Source organism: Rhododendron vialii, chromosome 12a (assembly GCF_030253575.1).
Source record: "Rhododendron vialii isolate Sample 1 chromosome 12a, ASM3025357v1".
Classification (NCBI taxonomy): Eukaryota; Viridiplantae; Streptophyta; class Magnoliopsida; order Ericales; family Ericaceae; genus Rhododendron; species Rhododendron vialii.
In genome coordinates, this window is record NC_080568.1 from 31,277,620 (window position 1) to 31,297,634 (window position 20,015).

Genomic DNA, 20,015 nt, shown 5'->3' on the forward strand with positions numbered 1-20,015 from the left:
TCCAATTCCAACCGTAGTGATTCCTCATCGTTCACCCCATCTCATGCTTAAATCAGTTGGTACAGTACTATGGAGCTGCTATACAAGCGGGTCCATATCAGGTCGACTACGGATTATGTACCTATATTACCTCTGCTGCCGGTGTAAGAGTACTACCACAGTGACAAAGTCGTTTTGTAAATATGTTGTGTTTTGTCATCACCCACAATCAAGTCATGCAGTTCCAAGTGGATGAAATAGAAGAGCTGCGAATAAGTTGATTGTAGTGGTGTGAAGTTAAAATGCTTGTAAAAGCTGCATTTATAGAAATGGAGGACATTTGTACTCCAGATGAAAGCGGATCCAACGGCTAGCTTTAAGGCCTACTTTAACTTGTTTCTCCTTCGGTGTTGTTTTACTATTTGGCAATTATGAACCAATTCCGCGTGAATGCATGGACAGGTGGGTTAATTTCATCTGCTTTAACTTGTGTTGTGTCGTATTTCATTTCCGGAATTATGCTACTAAGAGTGAGGATTGATTTGATCTGTGTCAATACTTGTGGAACTGTAACGATGATTTTTGCCAGAATTTCAGCATTCAAAGAAGGATGAAAGAAATTGGTGCATTGAATTTTGGTTTCCATACTGGGACTCAACATTGCAAGTTACAATAGGTTTGTAGACTAGTAATACTGCATGCCGTAAGCATCATGGCAGATTCATGGTGTTTTGTAGTGCTATAGATGTAGGCATTCTTGTGCTTGGGGCAACTGATCCAGTACAAACCAGCTTGGGCTAGTTGCTGATCGAAAACTATACTAAGAACACAAAGATAGATGAAGACACTGCCATGGATATTGAACTGGTATATATTGCAGATACGTGCATGAAATTGATCCAAGTTTTGTTTAGGGGCACGCCACCATCTCAATGACAAGATTACATAATCAAATTAAGGCTGTGTTCTATGCAATGGTATTGCTCGCTGATGCTACATAACAGGCACAAGTTCCCAAACACTGGCATCGAAGACCGACTTTTTTCAATTAAAACTTGTCACCGAAACCCAGGTGTTTTCAGTGAGGGAAGCCAGACATTGTTCAATAACTGCACGCTCATACTGAAGTGAGGTGAGGGTACCACGGCAAGACTAGGGCAGTTGCTGAGGTCCGGTATCCCTATCCTAACACTAAAGGGGGATTTCTCTAGGGGCACCGGGCAGCCCCCACATGCCACTGCTGTGTGTTTTACGGTGCAATGACAGGCCCCTTAATATATCAGATAAAGGTGGTTTCTCTGCCCAGGTCTCTAGTCCCGTACTAATATTTTGATTACTCATGGATTTGGGTAGTTTCGGTTACGCATGTCAGACACGTAAGTTGGTTTGGCTTAGGTTCTTGGAATGAGTGTTTTCCCTGGTAGCTCTTATTGCATCCTGTAGAAAGAGCTCACAGACTTTTTTTTTCTCTCTCATATTCACTAAGACTTAAATGATCCCATTTGTCCCTTTCTGATCTTTCTAATGATGCAGAACACAAAAAACTGAAAGGAAAAAAGGTGTATAACGGTAGCAACTTGATAAATATATCTTGTAAATGAAACGGATATCCGGTGTCTGAGACAGCATATGGCAGCAATATGCTCAATATAGCTAGTACTGGGAATTTGTCAAATGATGGTCGTATATGCCATACATAACACACCTTTCATCCCCCATCTACAATTACAAACATATGCCTAGTGCTGAAGAGATTCAAGCATCGATGCACTCATAACTGATGAACAACTTGTATTAAAGGAGAAGGAACGGATATCCTTAGGTAACAAAAACTTCCTGACTGCATTTTACAAACCGATCGACTATGTGATATTTGTTGCCCGAAAAGGAAATTTCAGATATCTTCCATACCCAAGAAGTAAGTCGTTGGGAGTCTTCAACCATGCAACTGCACATCTAACTCAAGAATGCAAGGAATGAAGACAGACAAGCTATTCTTTTACCCATTGAGTAAAATTAAAATCTGCAATGCAAGAAAGCAGCTAAAGTTCACTAACTGCAGCACAAACACCAGGTTAAACTCAAAACGAACAATGTTGTATCGTCGAGGATAATCTTGATAAAACACGTCGTTAACACCGAGATAACAATCAATTCCTAGTGTTGAAAATACATACACAACAACTTTTACATTCAACTTGAGCTTCCTACCAGACTTACATAAATTATTCCCGCAAAAATGTTACTAATCCTCCACTTAATGGGCTGTAAAAACTACAACGGAAGTCAAAAAACAAAAACAAAAATGCAGTGAGACATGCTAATAATACAACAATGCAACCATATTTGGGATCATTTTCTTCAAGTCCCATTGATTGGTTGCTTATAAATTCTGTATTGCTGGCCGGGGACACTAAATCTGAGATTTCGTATTCTGAACCCCATCATCTTTTCAGGGCGAAGCTTATCCTTGAGGGCAGTAGAGTGGCGCAGAAAGGCAATGAAAGCATGCATCAACATGCCCAAAAGGCCCCCGAAAGAAGCATGCCCTTAGAACGGGTAATGGCCAACCCAATTAAAGCAAGCACACTTGAATTTGGCATCCTTTTTCATTCTTCAAATGCATTTGTACATATTCTCTCCAGCAGTATTGGCCAGTCTTCGCCAAGTTGCTGTGGGTTCACCTCCATTGCAACTCTGAAATCTAGCAACGATATGGGACAATCGAGTTTCCTTTCTTGTATGCTTTCCATAGGATTACCTCTACTTTGCATATGAAGATGATGACCTGGCCTAACACCATTAACAAGCTTCAAATGAGTCTGGTTCTTGTTTGTACTACTCCTAAATTCTTGTCCTGACCTTGCCCCCACTAGTTCAATGCATGATGTAACTAAACCCTTTAAGTAAACATCCAAACCCTTGTTCAAAAAGTTGGCACAGTCCATTGTCACCCCTTCAAGGCCTTGTGCTACAGCAATCTGCTCCATCCGTTGCCTCAATGTTGCGGTGTCCAACAAACTACCGCTGTTGAATAAGCTGGCACAATTACTACTACTTGCCGAAGGCATTGTTCTGCGGGCTCCACCAACACTAACTTGGCATAATGGAACCCCAAGTGGGGCACTGAGTGAACTCCTAGAAAAGCCATCTCTCCGATCTTCCAAACGTGCCGCTTCGACTGGGTCTTTGCTATGTAAAGAAACTGAGCCATCTGTATATCTCTTTGTTGACGAGACATTGCCAGAGGGGAAATGTGAAACCTCACGTTCAGTTTCTTCCGCTTGCTCTGCATGTCCTTGATGATGCTGCACCGGCCATCGAATTTCATGTGGAGTCAAATCCCCATTTTCCAAAACAACAGAATTGCTGCTCTTTGTGTTTGCATTTGGGCCAAAAGCATTGTGATGATCAAAGGTGTTGCGATCACGTATTTCTGTCCTGACCTTCCGGGTTGAAACTGCTCGAATGTCTCCATTCGACAAAAAAGATGGATTTGACACACTATGCTTGTCAAGAGTTGGCGGTGGGGCTTTTGCACTACAAGCATTTTTCAGAATGGAACGAATGAATTGATTATGCAGTGAAATATTCTCTCTCCCAACAATCTGAAGGCAAAGCTTATTGAACTCAACCTTGCTTAGCTTCAAATTCAGAAACCTATTCAAATAGAAAAAATATCGGTTTGATCCCTCCAGCCCGAGTTTCTTAACTACCTGAGCTTTCAATTCAACAAGATTGACCCGTTGGTGCTGATTCGGTGGTGGCATTTCTTAACAACAAACAAGGCCGCAAAAATTTCCACAGCCACAACACAAAACCCTAAGGCCCCAATTTCACTTCTAAGTTAGGGTTTTGCTCTTTCTTCCAAAAATCCATCTTCCAAACAAGCTTTAATCTCTCCCCACGCAAACCCAAAACCAGTGAGTCGAAGCACATCTTCAGAAATTGAAGCAAGACAATATCAAGATTGGAGGGTTTTGAGTCCAAAACCAGAGATCTCAATTTCCAACTAACTCTCCCTCCAAAACCAATAGCATAAATTTTGAATTACAATTCACCAAACTCAAACCCTAATCCAAATTACTCCAATAACACCCAAAAAAAAGCTCCTATTTTTCAACCATGAAGTCCCAAACCCAACACAGATACCTCTCTTTAACACCAAGTAAACCCCCAATTTCCTACACGCTAATCAACTTACACTCCAAATTAACCTCTCCAAAACCACTAAAAGATTGAATTTTGATTCTGGGTTTTGACTTAAATTTCCCCTTGCTAAGAAAGATTCAATTTTTATCAACAAGAGAGATTCAAGATTCTAGAGAGAGAAAACTGCAGTATTTGTAAAGAGAGAAAATTTGATGGCCTGACCTCCCTTCAGAATCTGATAGAAACTTGAAATTCAGATAAGGAAGAGCTTCGGTGGAGACTTGCTCGTGGAAATCCTTGTAGCTTCTTCCTCCATTGCTCGTTCAATCGCTTTCTTTGCTGTCTCTCTCTCCCAGCATTTAGATTTCGCCTTACTTTCTCTCACTAAAAGTCGCTGAATCTCTGTATATACATATCTCTCTCTCTAAATCGGAGATTGAAGAATCCAACCCCTCTGTATGTCTCTCTCTCTCTCCGATCGCTCTTTCTCTCTCTCCGACTCTTTTTTCGTTTGTGTGTCTGTACAGAGTAAATGATTTTTATTTTTTTAGCAAATTTTACTCAGAAAAAAGAGAGAGAAAACACGCGTCTGGCTTCGAGTGGTGTGCACTCGCCGCCTTGTGACTGTCCAATGGGCAAGGACGCGACTGGGTTTTGTTGGGCAAGTGGATTCAGAGCGCGTGGTCTTTGCTTTATTTTGGAAAAATCTAAAATCAAGTGGATTTCTTTGATAAAATTTAAAAAAAATAAACACCACCATTGATGAATTTTTTAAGCCAAAAAGTTTTTCGATAGTACATTCAACCTTAACATGACATATACTCCTATTTTTGTTTATTTATTTGTGTTTTATGACGACAACAACGACAATAAATGATGTATAACAGTAGTATGGTGAATCAGTGATGATGGTGATAGTATAAGAGGAGAGGTGATGGTATTGGTGGTTAGGGTATGGAGGAAAAGTGGTGGCAGCAGCGGTGGATTAATGGCAGTGATGGTATGCAAATGGTGGTGGTGGTGTTGTTGAATAGGTGATGGTTTGGTAACCAACAAATGAACCCTTAACTAGTAGTAGCACTTAAACTTGTGCAGTAGGTTCCATAGAGTATGGTCTTTGCTCTAAAACCCTAGTTGGAAGTAGGAGAGAGGACACCCAACAGTAACCAAAAAAGAATAGAGGTTATGCTAATCTCTTTTTTTCCCTTATCTATTAACAGGAAATGGTCGTTGAAGACAGTTATTTTTTCCTCTTTAGTATAACAGATAAATTCTAGTTCTTGTTATTTTGGGGTGGGGGGGTTTTGGCTCCAACCATGCATTGTCACCTGAAGTATCCAAGACTAGAAACCAGGTTTGTCTCTTGTACCTTTTCTTTTCACTTTCTTCCGGTTCCAATGAAATAGCTCTCTCTCTCTCTCTCTCTCTCTCTCTCTCTCTCCCTCTCCTTCCTTTTTATCAATGATATTTATATTGTTGAAATAGTTAGATTAACACATTAAAAAAAGAGTTAAACTCTTGTCGTTGGCCAAAGCTGTTGGCAAATAGTTCTCTCTTCTACTTGTAAGGGGAAAAATCCTTTTATAGTTGGATGACACTCTTTGAGATCAAACAACACGTGACAACCTCGCCGGAACCCTAAAACCTGCAACACAAACACAGGTGAACACACATTTGTCTCTCGTTGGCAAAGGCTCTCCGATGCCTAAGTTAATATTCGTACTAAAAATCCTAGTTTCGTAAGGAAGACAATAATATCATAATTGCACAAAGCATACCTTTCCCATTAGGTTTATCTAGTATTTATAGACTTTGTGCAAGTTGCTATCCAAGTACCATCATTGCCCTGGGTTTCCTATTTCGTATAGGAAACCCTAGCCTTTCTGGGATTTCTTTCCCCCAATAAGCCAAAGTTCTATTCTCATTAGGAACCCTTTTATATGGAATTCGTTCCATACTAGAGCTCTATTTCTACCCATTATGGCAGAATATATCGTTCTCATATTCGTGGGATCCGCCCCTATCAAAGGAGCCCATTCTTGAATATTTCAGATTGGGTCAATACCTCGCGATCGTACCTTTTGCTCGGCAATCATGTTAAGATCCGTTACTTACTATCGTCCTTTGATGACCTTGCTCGGCCTTACGCTCCCCCTCTCGCGGGGCTGCTGTGCTGCCTTGTGTACCGTTTCGTTTGCACCCCTCGTGGTGCTTCCGGGCTTCATAATGTCCAACTATTATCCTCTACGATGCACCCTCACATGGTGTTCTTACCGTTTCCACGTGTATCGCACGTGCTCGGGTATGATTTTTCTAGCTCGAGAAAACCCCACCACATTGCTTATTCCCTCTTTTGTTTATGTCTTTGTTTAACATTAGATTAGAAAAGCATCACAAGAGATCAATTTTTTTTTTTTTAAACACAGAAGGGTAAGAGAATAATTCCACTTACCACCTCCACTAAGTAATCGTTAACTAGGAGGAGTATGACGACGCTCTTAAACACATATAAGAGATCAAACTTATAGAACTAAAACAATTGATTCGGTTAGGAGAAAAAAGGATTGCCCAAGTAATAATGCGCTCCCCTTATATTGATAAGGAGAGATAAGGTTCTGGTATCAAGTCTCATCATAGCATCCCATTCCCCACCTCCCCGGTTAGGACAAAGTGGGTTTGTTGCGTGTGTATACACACACAAAATGATTTAGTTTGAGTTTTGTAAATGTATTGACGAAATACATATTGTAATCTGTAAGTAGGGATGTCAATTTAACCATTCCGCTTAACCCTACCCGAGGCAGTTCCCCGAACATTTTTTTTTTTCAAGTTTGGGGATGAATTTGGCGGGATTTTTTTTCAAGTTTGGGGATGAATTTGGAATCCCGCCTCATTACCTGCTCCTTAGCTATCCCGATATTGGTTATATTCCAATCAAAATATTTTAGGGTCACAGACTAGGGAATTCAGGATAAGTATACAAATTAGTAACACTTTAATTAGAAAATTTAGGATGTATCACAGAAAATTTAGGGTGCTTTTGCGAAATACAAGAAAGACAATGGAATAGACGAATTGAAGTATAGATATAAAGTGCGAAAATTTATAAAGCGCGAAAATAAATTACCCGTCTAGCGCGGGGATGGGATGAGGTCAAAACCATTCTCCAGTAAAACTTGGGACGGGATTGAGAAATAGTGACATATTTGGAGATTGGGAACAGGATGAGCGAAACCTGCCCAAACCCTACCCCATTGCCAACCCTATCTATTCAAGTGAATTCCAAATTTATCCTGCCCAAACCCTACCCCATTGCCAACCCCATCTATTCAAGTGAATTCCAAATTTATCCCATAAAAGATTGAGAGGCAAGGAATCACCCACTCCCGTTCACGTGACAAACCGAAAATCGTTAGGTCCCGTATTCAGATATATAAGCAAGCAAACTTTCAAGGAACACGAAAGATGTAAAAACAATCCATCACAGTGTAAAGATTTATATGTATATCAATTCATTGCTGGGTATTTGACGGTAGCTATCACATTTAAAATGACATCGATATATGAAGAGTCAATCCACCAAAGATGGCATTGCTGGGAAAAGTAACAAAAAGGAAGAAAAAAATATACTTATGCAGAAAGAAGTTCCAGACTCACTGGTTGCTAACTTCTTTCAATTTTTCTTCCCACTGCCAAAATATTGCTCCAAAATAATGCATAATTGGCAATTCCGCGAATGAATCTGCCTTCAAACTAAAATCCTGGCAAGAATTCACCATGAAGCACCAGACCTAGAATGAAATAAAGAGTACCTGCAAAAGATACAATCTCAGCTGTCCAAAGACGAAATCCCTTCTACCCAGAAACAAAGACATGGAAAGAGATGCAGATATCAAATACATACAGATATATAAAGTATATACACACACGGTATATCCATAGGACTAGGATGAATAAATGAGAATTCAATATTCCTTTTCTTTCTTCTTTTTTTAGTACATGCGAGAAACCTAATATAAACTCTCCCAAGTAGTGGGGAATGGGACCCCACGATGAGAAACGAACCTAGGACCTAATCCTGGTATCCCCTTGCCAATTGTTTATTCCTTCGTTCTCAAAATTTAGATATTCCTTGAGTTCAAATTGACTGCTGTAACAAAAATGGGAATCAAACCAACTAATGTATACTATTTCCTGTTAATGTAATCTTCAGGGTTTGAGGCAACTCACCAACCTATACCACCATCAAAGTAAATATTTTGCACCAATAGTGCTCTCATTTCAGGAATTTCGTATGGAAAATATTTATTGTTTTTCTAGCATGTATGAACAAATTTGCAATAACAAAAGAAAGAGAAAACCCACCAAAGTCTATACCACGCAGCAATAAGCTTGTTCAAGAGACACTACAAAGTCCAAAAACAGGTCCAAGGAAGGATTCGCCTTCCCATCCCATCCCTATAGACAATTATAATATAGGCTCCTCTATACCGTCAAAAAGACCTTCAATTTCCTTCCCCAGAATAAGCCATAAATGCTAAATGAAGCTAGCAACCGCACTTTTGTCGCTTTCTTCCAACAGAGCCCCTAAAAAAGGACTTACATCAAAAAGACCTACTTTGCTGCCTTCCACTCCAACACATCCTGCCTTTGCCTAATGTGTCTCACCCTAGATAGTCTTTCTAATTGACCAGCCAACTATTCCAATGTTGTAGATATCTTCTAAAAGAAACATTCCAAATGCCTGATGTCACTCCATTCAAAAGAAAAACTTTAACCTTGTAGTCCTCCACAGCCACTTCCCTATCCACTGCAATCAGAAACCATGTCTGAAACTCCAGTTCAAGCCTAAGATTCCCACAGTAAATGTCACTCCAAAACTTCAACTCCCAGCCTTTAAGGATATGCCCTTCCATAAGACAAAGAAGTCTCACCAGAAGACCAACTTCCTCATCCTAAGCAAGAACCTGTCTCCTCCAGAGCTCCACTCAAAACACAGATTGGCAAAGACATTTTGCGTAATACTAATACTTGTTGGTGGAACGTGACATCTTGTCACAATGAGGGAGGGAGGTGTAAATATTAAAAACCTTTACCCAGGTATGATGCAAATTTCTAAGGTATACACCTCATTCACCTTGGAAAAAATTGAATCACATAGAATATGCATGCACTTGTGCATGTCTCGTGCATGCGCCCGTGTGTGTGAGAGAGAGAATGCATATGCACATTCTCCATGTTAAATGATGATTGCTGAATGGAGTAAACCACAGATGTAGGTAAAGATGGCAGATGTATGAGGTATTACATGTTGCTCAGTGAAGTACCTGTACATAGATAGGCACCAGAACAGAGGATGCATTTCAGCTGCTGCTTTGAAGAACCTTTTTTGGATCAAGTTGTCCACTAAAATAACTGGAAGGAACAGCAGATATCTCCTGCCTGCCTTTCCACTCCTCACCAGGTTTCAAGGTGATGGGCTTTTCCACAGCTGCAGCCTCAACGCATAGCATGTGTTTGTACTCGTCATCCCCAAGATCAGGGATTGCCTTTGCCTTCTTATCCCAAGGATTCCAAACCACTGCAGAAAGAAGTACAGATGTGACAAGACTCGTAACAAACAAGTGTCATTCGAATTATCTGTGTCAAACTGATTGATCAAGGGAAAACAAGAGGGTCAGCCAAATTGCAAACTTTCATTCATGTTCAACTTGGAAAAAAAAGAAGATCAGAGAACAACCCTGGTCTACATGGTGGGGGCCATCTCTGGATTTTGGTACGAGCACATTGATTGTGCTGTACAGAACTAAGTGTCACACCATGACCGCTAGGGGGAAGGTTGCTAGGCCAATGCAACGAGGACGTTGCACCCTAAGGTGGGGAGATTGTGAAAGCCCATACCGGGCAAGGAGTCCCACATTGGGACACCAAGGAAATGTAAAATGGAATATAAGTAAAGGCCCTCTAGCTACTGATAACTTGAGGTTAACCTTTTGAGCCACGTGGTTAGGCGAATGGTTAGCAGGTCAGTTGGGGCGGGTCGTTACAATTGGTATCAAAGCCCATACAAAGTGAAAATATAGCCAAGGGCATGTGATTTGTCAAATCATTGAGGGGATTTTAAGGAAGCTATACAGAGGCGGCGTTGATATAACCTCTCTCATTAAAGAACTATTCTTCATATTTACGCTCCTTATGACCAACCACAATATGTCAATATCAGATTCAACATCAACCCTGAATTCCAATAAGGTCTGCAAGGTTTGAACATTCTCAAGACTTATATAAAAAGAACAAGATCAGATCCGTACTAATCAGATGCAACATGGCAGCTGAAGGGGCTCAATAATCTGACTTATTTAATACGGTAACAGTAACTCGACAAAAAATATTCTAACTTCAAAGTTGATAAACAATACCCACATGAATGAATAAATCCATGAAATTAAACAAGGAGTCCATCAGTAACCGTCATTCTATACTGCATTAGCAGTTAATTTGAACTTAAACCATCCGCATGATAGGAAGTTAACTTTTAATTACTTGACTACTAACTGTTACAACGGAAGACAGCTTTGTTCTCTATCGAACAAGAGAAGAAGAGAGCCAATGATATCAAGAAAATAGAGTCCAGCGTATTCATTCCAGGTTGACCTTCTTGACAAAAATAAAACAATAACAAGATATGAAGTGTTGATAGTTAATCCATAACACTTCAAAGGTACAACTTGCACCTTTTTATGGAAAGAAAACAAGGTTTCAATAGTTGGCATAACAAGACACCATATGAAGTGCAGGCCAGATTGTTAAGTTCTACAGTCTACTCACAAAAGACATACATGCTAGTAGCACATTTACTCTTTTATACTTATCCTATTGTTCCTATAAAATAACTTTAATACACTGATAATGTAGCTTGTCAACATAAATGGAAAAAATGGTAAACGCCAAAGCATGATGAAGCAACATTATAAAAGTCTCACCAGCATCAGGGAGTCCATCCTTGCGTAACACAAATGTTCTCTTCTTCTCATGATCCAGAATGGCAATTTTGGTGGGTGTACTGAAATATACTTTGTCCACCTTTTCCACCAAAAAGCACCAAATATCAGTAAAATAACAAATCAAAAAGGAAATAAAGACCCACCTTTGATTCAAGAAGAATACTAACTTCTGATTCAAACGTAATCGCATCCCCTTGTTCAGTAAATCTCTGTCTATCCTGCAGGTTATCTAGAAAATCCATTGTCTCCAAACCTTCAATGCGCACCTCACTGATCACAACCAAAATCTAGCGTAAGGTTCAGTATGAGCATAAAGTCCTGCAAAATTTAGCTTCCTGGACAGGCAGATTTTAGATATATCATCTACGAAAGAACTTGAACAGTTGAAACTGCAGGAGTACGAAGGGAGTAGAAATGCAGAGGGAGAAGAAGCCGAAATCATAGTTGGAACTATATATATATAGAGTTCTTTTCAGGTCCGGACGCCTTATGGTCCGGATCGTCCGGACCTCGCATTTCCCGATCGAATTTCGATGATCCGAGCCGCTCAAAGTGATCAGAACGTGATTTTAAGGGTACCCGCGAGAAATCAGCAAAAAAAATGATCGGGAAGGGCTTGATCCGAACAGTTTTTTATTGAACGGTTAAGTAAAAAACTGCTCGGATCAAGCCCTTCCCGATCATTTTTTTTGCTGATTTCTTACGAGTACCCTTAAAATCACGTTCTGAACACATTGAGAGGCTCGGATCATCGCAAATCGATCGGGAAATGAAAAATCCGGACCATAAGAAAATCCGGGCGAGTGGACCTGAAAATTACTCTATATATATATTTTGAAATGCGTTGGAACTACATACGGAAAACCATAATATAAGATGGCCCCCTCCAAAATCACCATAGTCAAAGCCCATAAACACAAGGCCATTAAAAACTTGCAGCCCAGAAATGGGATGATCTTAGCACTGAGAAAACCTCCCTGCTTGCAGTTCATGTATATATTCTGTTCTTACGTCTCCATAGTTCAAAAACCACTATTTACTGAAAAATCAGAGGCAAAACATTTGACGTACACATATAACAGTTTTGGTGGTTGTTTCCCATGCTTTTCCCTACACTTGCAAGTTCTTTTGGCAAGGGTTTGATTCAATTTCCAATGTATTATGTTTTCCCTTTGTTTCCCTAAATTTGTTGCAAGGTTTCTCTATGCACTCCCAGTTACTCTGTTATTGCATTTCACTCCAACAACCCATGCCATTTTTCACTATAGCCCCACCATACTCTAACGGCTCATGCCATTTTTCACCATAGCCCCTCCTATGGTAAAAATAATAGCCACATTCAAAGCTCATACTTGCCTGTTAAATGATGGTCATACTCATACTTGCTTGTTAAATGATTAACAAGGATGCAGATTGCAGTCCCTTAGAAGGTGTGCTTATATCAAGTCAGCGCTAACAGACATGGAGATCATAAAAACGACTTCAAAATCATCATATATCAAAGCATAATTATAGCCCACTCAGGTCAGCAGTAGGATGAGGGGAATCTTCAAAAGTGCTGTGTACCAAGTATTTTCTGGCCAATACAAAATCCTATGAGGGTTAGACAACAGTTTGCCTCCCGCACTGACAGCCTAAAAAACATAGATGCTCAAAAAGAGAAGCGAATATATAACCTGATATCAGAAACAGAGAAATAGTTGTGATAGGCAAATGTGAAAGTGAATGCCTTTCCATCAGTGTTCGTATTTCTAATGCGGGATGTCAACATCAGATCTCCTCCAGGTCCCAGGGTAACCCTTAGGCGAAATTCATATCTGCAAATCACCAGATACTAAAGATTAATCCATCCATATACAATAGACCATAGAGTGTGATATTTAACTGATTCATAAACAACAAGAGAACCCCCAAAAATTTCAAACAAGCATGTGCATATCAAGATATACACAGCTAATACTGAATCTGTAAATTAAAAAAGTAGCCACAGAAAAAATATCGGACTTAATACTTTTACCTCACAGAAGTTTTACGCAAGGGCAAAACCACGAAGCTCAAATAACTCAACCTAAATGCCTTTGCAAAGGATGTTGCGCGGAATATGGGATCGAATTAAACATGTTATCAAATTTGAGTTTTGCACCTGTGAGGCCATATCTTTGTATCTTCTTCAGAGTGCTTAAGTATTAAATCAACAAAAGCTTTATTGGAGCTAGTTGTTGGAAAAGGAGGAGGATCAGGATCAATACTCCAAAACCTGTTTCTTGCAAATCCATGTTGTTCTAGAAGACCATGGCTTCCAAACTGCAATGGAGGAGAGTAATCCCTTCTCAGAGATGGAATGTATGAAAAAGGAAAGAGAGAAAAAGCGGGAGGAAGATTGGATGGCTTGAACATACTTGAGGAAAACAGATCGGAATGCCTCCACGTATGGCCTTTGGAGGCTTGAAAGGAGCCTGCAATGAACCAAAAGCATGTTTGATAGGAAAAATAAAATAGATCTGAAGAAAGGTTATACTTATTCTTTTCAATCATGGGGGCAAAACAACTAATCTTTTCAATCAGGAAAGACAACTGCAGCAAAAAGGGACATAACCCCACATAAAGCAAGGGCCAGTTCAAATGCTGTGAAATGGACTAGACTTACAGAGAAGAAAGGGGAAACAATCCAATCACTTGGAAAACGAAATAAAGACCCACCCATTTAAGCAATATTTATCACCAACACTGCCATGAAAATTGAAAAAATATGCCATGTTTGCTTTCTTTACATTTAAGCTACCTCACCCACTTACGAAGAATCATCTCAAACTAAGACTTCGATGTTGGAGGTTCTAAAGCCATAATTTTACGAAGATTACCACTGAAATATGGTACCTTACTACTAACAAACAGCAACTCTTCTCCGTGATCATTCTTCCATGATGTAACTTGACCTCCGTACAGATACACCTATTCAAGAAAAAGTACAGATGCGGTAAAATTCCAATATAAATTTTTCAAAGTTTGAAACCATGCTAATCTATCAAATACAAAAGATGCCTTCATTGACATGAACCTGGAAACATAATCTGAAATAGAACAAGTAGATGGATGACTCATACGACATAGTTTTGGGGTAATTCCATACTCGATTGGACACATTCACCTGATGTGGCTAAAGTTAAACCTCTTTGTCAATTGAAGAACCTGAATTAGCATTTATAACGTTCATAAGAAAGTTGTAACTACATAGTAGAAATGCAAAAAATTTGCTTGATCAGCATTGTAGGGCAGCAAAAGACATGCATCAGTTCATACTAGCCCACAAAAAAACCATAATGAATGAGCCAGAAACAGTTGGTGTTTTAGATTTTTAATTCAAGCACTCTTTCCTTCAAGCGGACTTCAAATAGAGATCGTACATAGTCTGGTGGATTTTCATCACATCATCAATAACACCCAAGTCGAAGTGATTATAATCAGTTCTCATTTATTCCATTGGGGATATGTAAATATAAGTTCCACAAGTGGAAGGAGTTTCAAAAAGGCATGACGTGCCAATAGATTTGTTGGGCAGCACTTCTGGTTGATCTACACTTTTGTAGGATTTCTTGCGAGGTCCTTTACTTAGTTCACTCTGAAAGATATCTTGGCACTCAATTTGTTTTCTTACCACAAAAAGAAAAAAAAAATGTCTAAAGCAGAGGAAAATTGATCATCTTATGGCCCAAAGGAAAACCAAGTGTAAAATCAGGAACACAAAAACATGAAATCCCCATCCACAGTTGCCACATGAGCTGCCTCATCCAAGGTGCAAATAGAAATAGAATTGCAGACTCTGTAATGTGCAATAATCAAGAAAGTATCACATACTCAAGACATGCTTAAATGATCCATCTCTTAACAGCTCATGCAAATAATGCAATATTTCAATTCTGGACTTAAATTAGATTCCTAACACCGATTCAAAAATAGGGTGAGCTACAAATGCCCCGTAGTCCATCCTTTAGTAAAAGTGGACTCAAAATTGTATCTGCACACAAGTTAACTTGTTGTCAGAAAAAAAATACTATCAAATTCTGTAAATCATAGAGTATTTACTAAAATTCCATACAAAAAACAACAGAATTTCAAAACTCCAACAGCATATGATCACATGGGTATGTATATCAAAGTAAAGTTAGTCCATAACAAAGTAGAAGTGGTTTCAAAGTTGTATCACACACACTTCATCCCACATAAAACCCATCAACTTCCGCAAATCAGATTGCCAAATATCCATAAAATATACTCCCTCCGTCCCAAAATGGATGACAATTTTTGAAACTCGTGTCATTTTTCATCGCTTATATCTTTCAATCTATAATATTTTTCATGAGTTTGAAAACTTTGTATAATAGAACTAATCAAGAACTATCAAACAAGATCCATATTGCATATATTTGAGATCCATATTGAAAGATATAAGTAATTGAAATTGGCACAGATATCAAAAATTGACATCCAATTTGGGACGGAGGGAGTATATATATACACATATATATATACACACACACATATATATATATATATATAAGTTAAATGAGTCCACAATAAAAGTGGATACAAAATTGTATGTCCGCACAATTTATTCATCATTAAAAAAACCCATAAAATTCACCCGAGCTAAAATCCCATACAAAAAACGACAACAGAGTCCTGAAACTCCAATCCAGCTTTAGATCATAATATCATATGGATATATTTATATCCAAGTATAACTAGTCTTTATAAAGTAAAATTGTTGCTGAGCAAACAAAATTTAAAGTAAAATTGTTGCAATTCAAAATCGTATCCTCACACAATCTATCTAGTCGTCGCAAAAAACCCATCAACTTCTGCAAATCAGATTGCTAAAATTCCATACTGAAAACAACGAAATTTGAAAACTCTAACAGCATCAGATCACATGGGTAAAAATATCCGAGTAAAAGTAATCCTAATAAAGTAAAATGGTATCCAAAATTGGAGATTAGTCCATAATGAAGTAAAAGTGGATTCAAAATCGTGCCTTCACACAATCCATCATTCCATCTCATCGTCACGAAAAACCCCATCAACTTCTTCAACTCAGATGGCTAAAATTCCATACAAAAAACAACTACAGGATTTTAAAAGCTCCAAATCACCACGAGATCATATGGGTATGCATATCTAACTACATTTTTGTACATACCTCAGCAGAACTGCCACGAACCTCCCTCAAGACCACCTTGTCGAGGCCATTAATGCCCTTACAGAGCTGCACGAATACCGTTTCGGTCGTCATCGCATCGCCTCACAGATCCCTTTATGCCCAAAACAATAAAAAGGTTCTTCACAAATCCCAATTCTTAACACAGCAATACAGCATCTCACTCACTCACTCACTCTCTCCCTCTCTCTCTCTCTCTCTCTTCTGTGAAACTGAAAGCTGTGTTTATATGGGTTGGGATTCGATGGGGTGGGGACGGACGATCGGGAAAAAATAAGGAAATTCGTGTGGGGACTTTTGGGTGTTTCTAATACGATTTGGATAATTCGCGCAAATTGTCTTTATTTCGTCTATTTATGATTTCCTAACAATAACTATGACTTCTAAACTTCAACACTAAGTACTTTATAGCCAACCTTTTTTTTTTAAACTACCGAATGTCGGATAACTTCTGCACGCCTTGAATAAAATTACTATAAAAATTAATGATCGAATAAATCTCAAACCCGATAATATACTTTTACACCAATGTCATAATTGTACACTAGTAAAATGTTGTTTGGATCCAACTTCATCTAAGAAAAAGTTAAGAAAAAGATAGTACTAAAACCATTATGTCGTTTCTTGAAATTATTTTACAATATTAGAACGAAGAGATTTACATGACATAGCAGAAAAGAATGCAATATGTGTGATTAATTGCATCCAACTAAAAAATTAACACACAATTGGAATCATACAATGCAAAAAACAAATTTTTATCGATAACTTGACTGGATTTTGTTATTCAAGTGTCTTTGTTTTTTTATAGGCTATATATATATACAAGTTTCTTTGTTCAGAATGAAATGTGAAAATCAATCTCAATCTTGATCAGGGACCGTAACAAGAATGCATGTGATTATGGTATATACGTGCCCATATTATAAGAATGTCGGGTAGATGCTTTGTGCGTGCTAACCAATGTCATCATATGTTATTAAAATTAATAGTCAACAGATTTCTAGAATATATAAACACACGGTTATGTTAAGTTGTAAAACATAATCGGTATTGACAATTAAGTAATGTCGATGTCCTCCATCATATTCATCGTCACGAGCATTGTCGACAATCAATTAGAAGGAGAGAGAAAAGATAGATTTCTTTTCATTACATTTGACATTATCTGGTGCCATTCGCATAGTTGAAAACAGGATGATCGTCGTTTTTATTGTGCATACGTTATTTTTATATAAACACTATAGTCAATGAGTTTCATCTTTGCAAATCAGAATCGTCAATTTTCTCAACTAGTAGCCTTGCGAAATTGTTTTTCGTGAAAGAAGCTCTCACATTTTTTAGCACATGAATCTTTTCCATCACTATCGACGACTTTCCTCATATATACGTATCATAGTTCGTTTTTTCCAATAACCCAATTTTGGTACTCTAATCTAGCCTATCATTACGAGAAAACAAATTTGTCAAGTTGATTGTCACATTTCTCTCTTTATTGGTGAACTGCATCCGAGTCTCATGGAAAGCAGGTTTGGAGTTCAGGAATATAGATACCTTATAAATCCCCTGTTGACTAATATCCTAAGTCTTAACACTCCGGTAATTCCCGCTAGTGTATGTTGTATGACAAAATATATAAAAATAAAAATAAAAATAAAAATTTAACCTATTATTATAGTCAGTTGGTCGGTCACCTTCATTACTCGCTATTGAGATCTATTAACTTTCTTAGAAAATAAATAATACTGGTTCTGTTTTTTATCTTTCATATGGAGTACTATAATCACTAAAATCAAATACCGTGGGCCCCAATCCGCAGTGGCAGTGCCACACTAGAGCAGTAGAGCCACCAGGGCACGGGCCCCACTGCATTTTTAAAAAAAAATGTTAGTTTTAGTTGTTTTTGTGTCTTAATATAATGCATTGAGCTTGTTTGTCAAAAAAAATAAAGTTTTACGAAAAACTTAAAGCAACACATGCTATTCAATCAAATACTTAACAAAATAAGAATGATTTGCTTGAATTTTACAAAAAGGGCAAATTATTGTTACCCCCCTCTAACTATGCCTCGCGTACACTTTCCCCCCTCTAACTTCTTTTTTTGGCACTTAACCCCCTCAAACTAACGGAAATTCAAACGGTCATAACTTCAAACGGTCATAACTTTTTCGTCCAAAGTCAAAAATATGCAAATTATATATCGATTTCGAGATCTTGAAGTCAGCTGTCTAATGACACTAAAATCACATCACGATTCAAAGCACACAGAAAGTTATGATCAAAAGAGTAAGGGCTGGTAGACAGAAAGACCGTTTTGATCATAACTTTCTGTGTGCTTTGAATTGTGATGTGATTTTGGTGTCATTAGAAAGCTGACTTCAAGACCTCGAAATCGATATATAATTTGCATATTTTTGACTTTGGACGAAAAAGTTATGACCGTTTGAAGTTATGACCGTTTGAATTTCCGTTAGTTCGAGGGGGTTAAGTGCCAAAAAAGGAAGTTAGAGGGGGTAAATGTACGCGAGGCATAGTTAGAGGGGGGTAACTATAATTTGCCCTTACAAAAATAAGCCCCACAAAATCAATGTCTCTGATCATCGAAGTAAAAATCTTGGGTGAATTTTCCGAAAAGTGAATAATTTTCACCCAGTACAAATAGTGAGTAATGTTTAGTTCACCCAGCGTTTGGGTGCATAGGTGAACAAAATAGTTCTTCAAAACCTGAAAACTCTCCTTTGTTTCTCATGATGTAACAACCAACACGCAAACTACTGTCGAACACGCCGACGATTAGTCGGCGGAATGTTGTCAAGAGTTGACTATCACCGGAGTTTTTATTTTTATAGTGCTCCCAGTGATTTATATTCCGGACTACACCTCTGCCAACCCATTACAAAATTTACATATTGCATCTCAAGTTCAATGGTATGGGTTCCAACTTCCACATGGGCCGCTTTATTGTGTATATACTAGCTAAATATTTTGAGTCCAGAAGTTCGTAAACCATGTTACAAATCCCACCATAATAATAAGCAAGAATACAAGTTTTACGTAGCATATGGACAAGTTTTTGCTCAAGAATAATGAAGCGTCACCTAGCCCAAGATTACCGTTCAAAAAACCAAAAAATAAAAAAACTAACCCAAGATTGATGGATGAGGATTTTTATCTCAAGGCAAAGTTGAGCATGAAGTGGATGCCAAATGCCTAAATATTGCAAATGTGTAACGTAATGTAACCTATACAATATTCACCAAAAACAAAAGGTAACCTACACAACGAATACTAGAAAGGATCCTCACTCATCTGAGGACCTGTAACACGACCCTCATGTGACACAAAATGTGACCCACCATAATCTCATGACTCAAATTTGATCAATTCAATTTTGTAGACCTCGATGTGTATAAAATTCATGAAAAAAACAGGTTAATCGAATCATATTTGTTCTCGTGGACCATCAAACTTTGACCGTCCACTGCTCTTGGGAGACAAATATTCTTCGTTCAAACAAACACCGATGTATGATCAACTTTGTTTACGCATGGATGGTGTACATAACAATACTCACAAAAAATGAACGGCGTGGACCATTGAATGGGACCATGGTGGGTTCAGTTCGCGTCCTCACATGAAAAGATCTTGGTTCTATAGGAATACTA

The 20,015-nt window shown here is 38.4% G+C and overlaps 2 protein-coding genes and 1 long non-coding RNA gene across 5 annotated transcripts; all 3 read right to left on the reverse strand.

Moving 5' to 3' along the window:
• Window positions 1-1,620: 1,620 nt before the first annotated feature.
• On the reverse strand, window positions 1,621-4,981 carry LOC131312044 (uncharacterized). Its single transcript, XR_009195689.1, has 2 exons — window positions 4,354-4,981; window positions 1,621-2,002 (listed from the first exon to the last, which is right to left on the reverse strand). It is a non-coding gene; the product is annotated as an uncharacterized LOC131312044 (long non-coding RNA).
• LOC131312043 (uncharacterized) lies at window positions 2,055-4,355 on the reverse strand. The gene has a single exon (XM_058339747.1). It carries the CDS (start codon window positions 3,747-3,749, stop codon window positions 2,589-2,591), a length of 1,161 nt encoding a protein of 386 aa, XP_058195730.1. The 5' UTR covers window positions 3,750-4,355; the 3' UTR covers window positions 2,055-2,588.
• A 2,631-nt stretch (window positions 4,982-7,612) lies between the features above and the next one.
• LOC131312046 (putative glucose-6-phosphate 1-epimerase) lies at window positions 7,613-16,723 on the reverse strand. 3 transcript variants are annotated; one of them, XR_009195693.1, is made up of 9 exons: window positions 16,333-16,723; window positions 14,013-14,087; window positions 13,535-13,591; window positions 13,279-13,439; window positions 12,812-12,952; window positions 11,303-11,405; window positions 11,115-11,214; window positions 9,440-9,712; window positions 7,613-7,943 (listed from the first exon to the last, which is right to left on the reverse strand). XR_009195693.1 is itself a non-coding variant. In XM_058339759.1 (9 exons), exons 1-8 carry the CDS (start codon window positions 16,423-16,425, stop codon window positions 9,495-9,497), a joined length of 948 nt encoding a protein of 315 aa, XP_058195742.1. In that variant the 5' UTR covers window positions 16,426-16,723; the 3' UTR covers window positions 7,613-7,943; window positions 9,459-9,494. The 3 variants fall into 3 exon arrangements, 2 of the variants coding, with proteins under 2 accessions (XP_058195742.1, XP_058195743.1); XM_058339759.1 differs by having other exon boundaries at window positions 9,459-9,712; XM_058339760.1 differs by lacking the exon at window positions 14,013-14,087 and having other exon boundaries at window positions 9,459-9,712; window positions 16,333-16,508.
• Window positions 16,724-20,015: the final 3,292 nt, after the last annotated feature.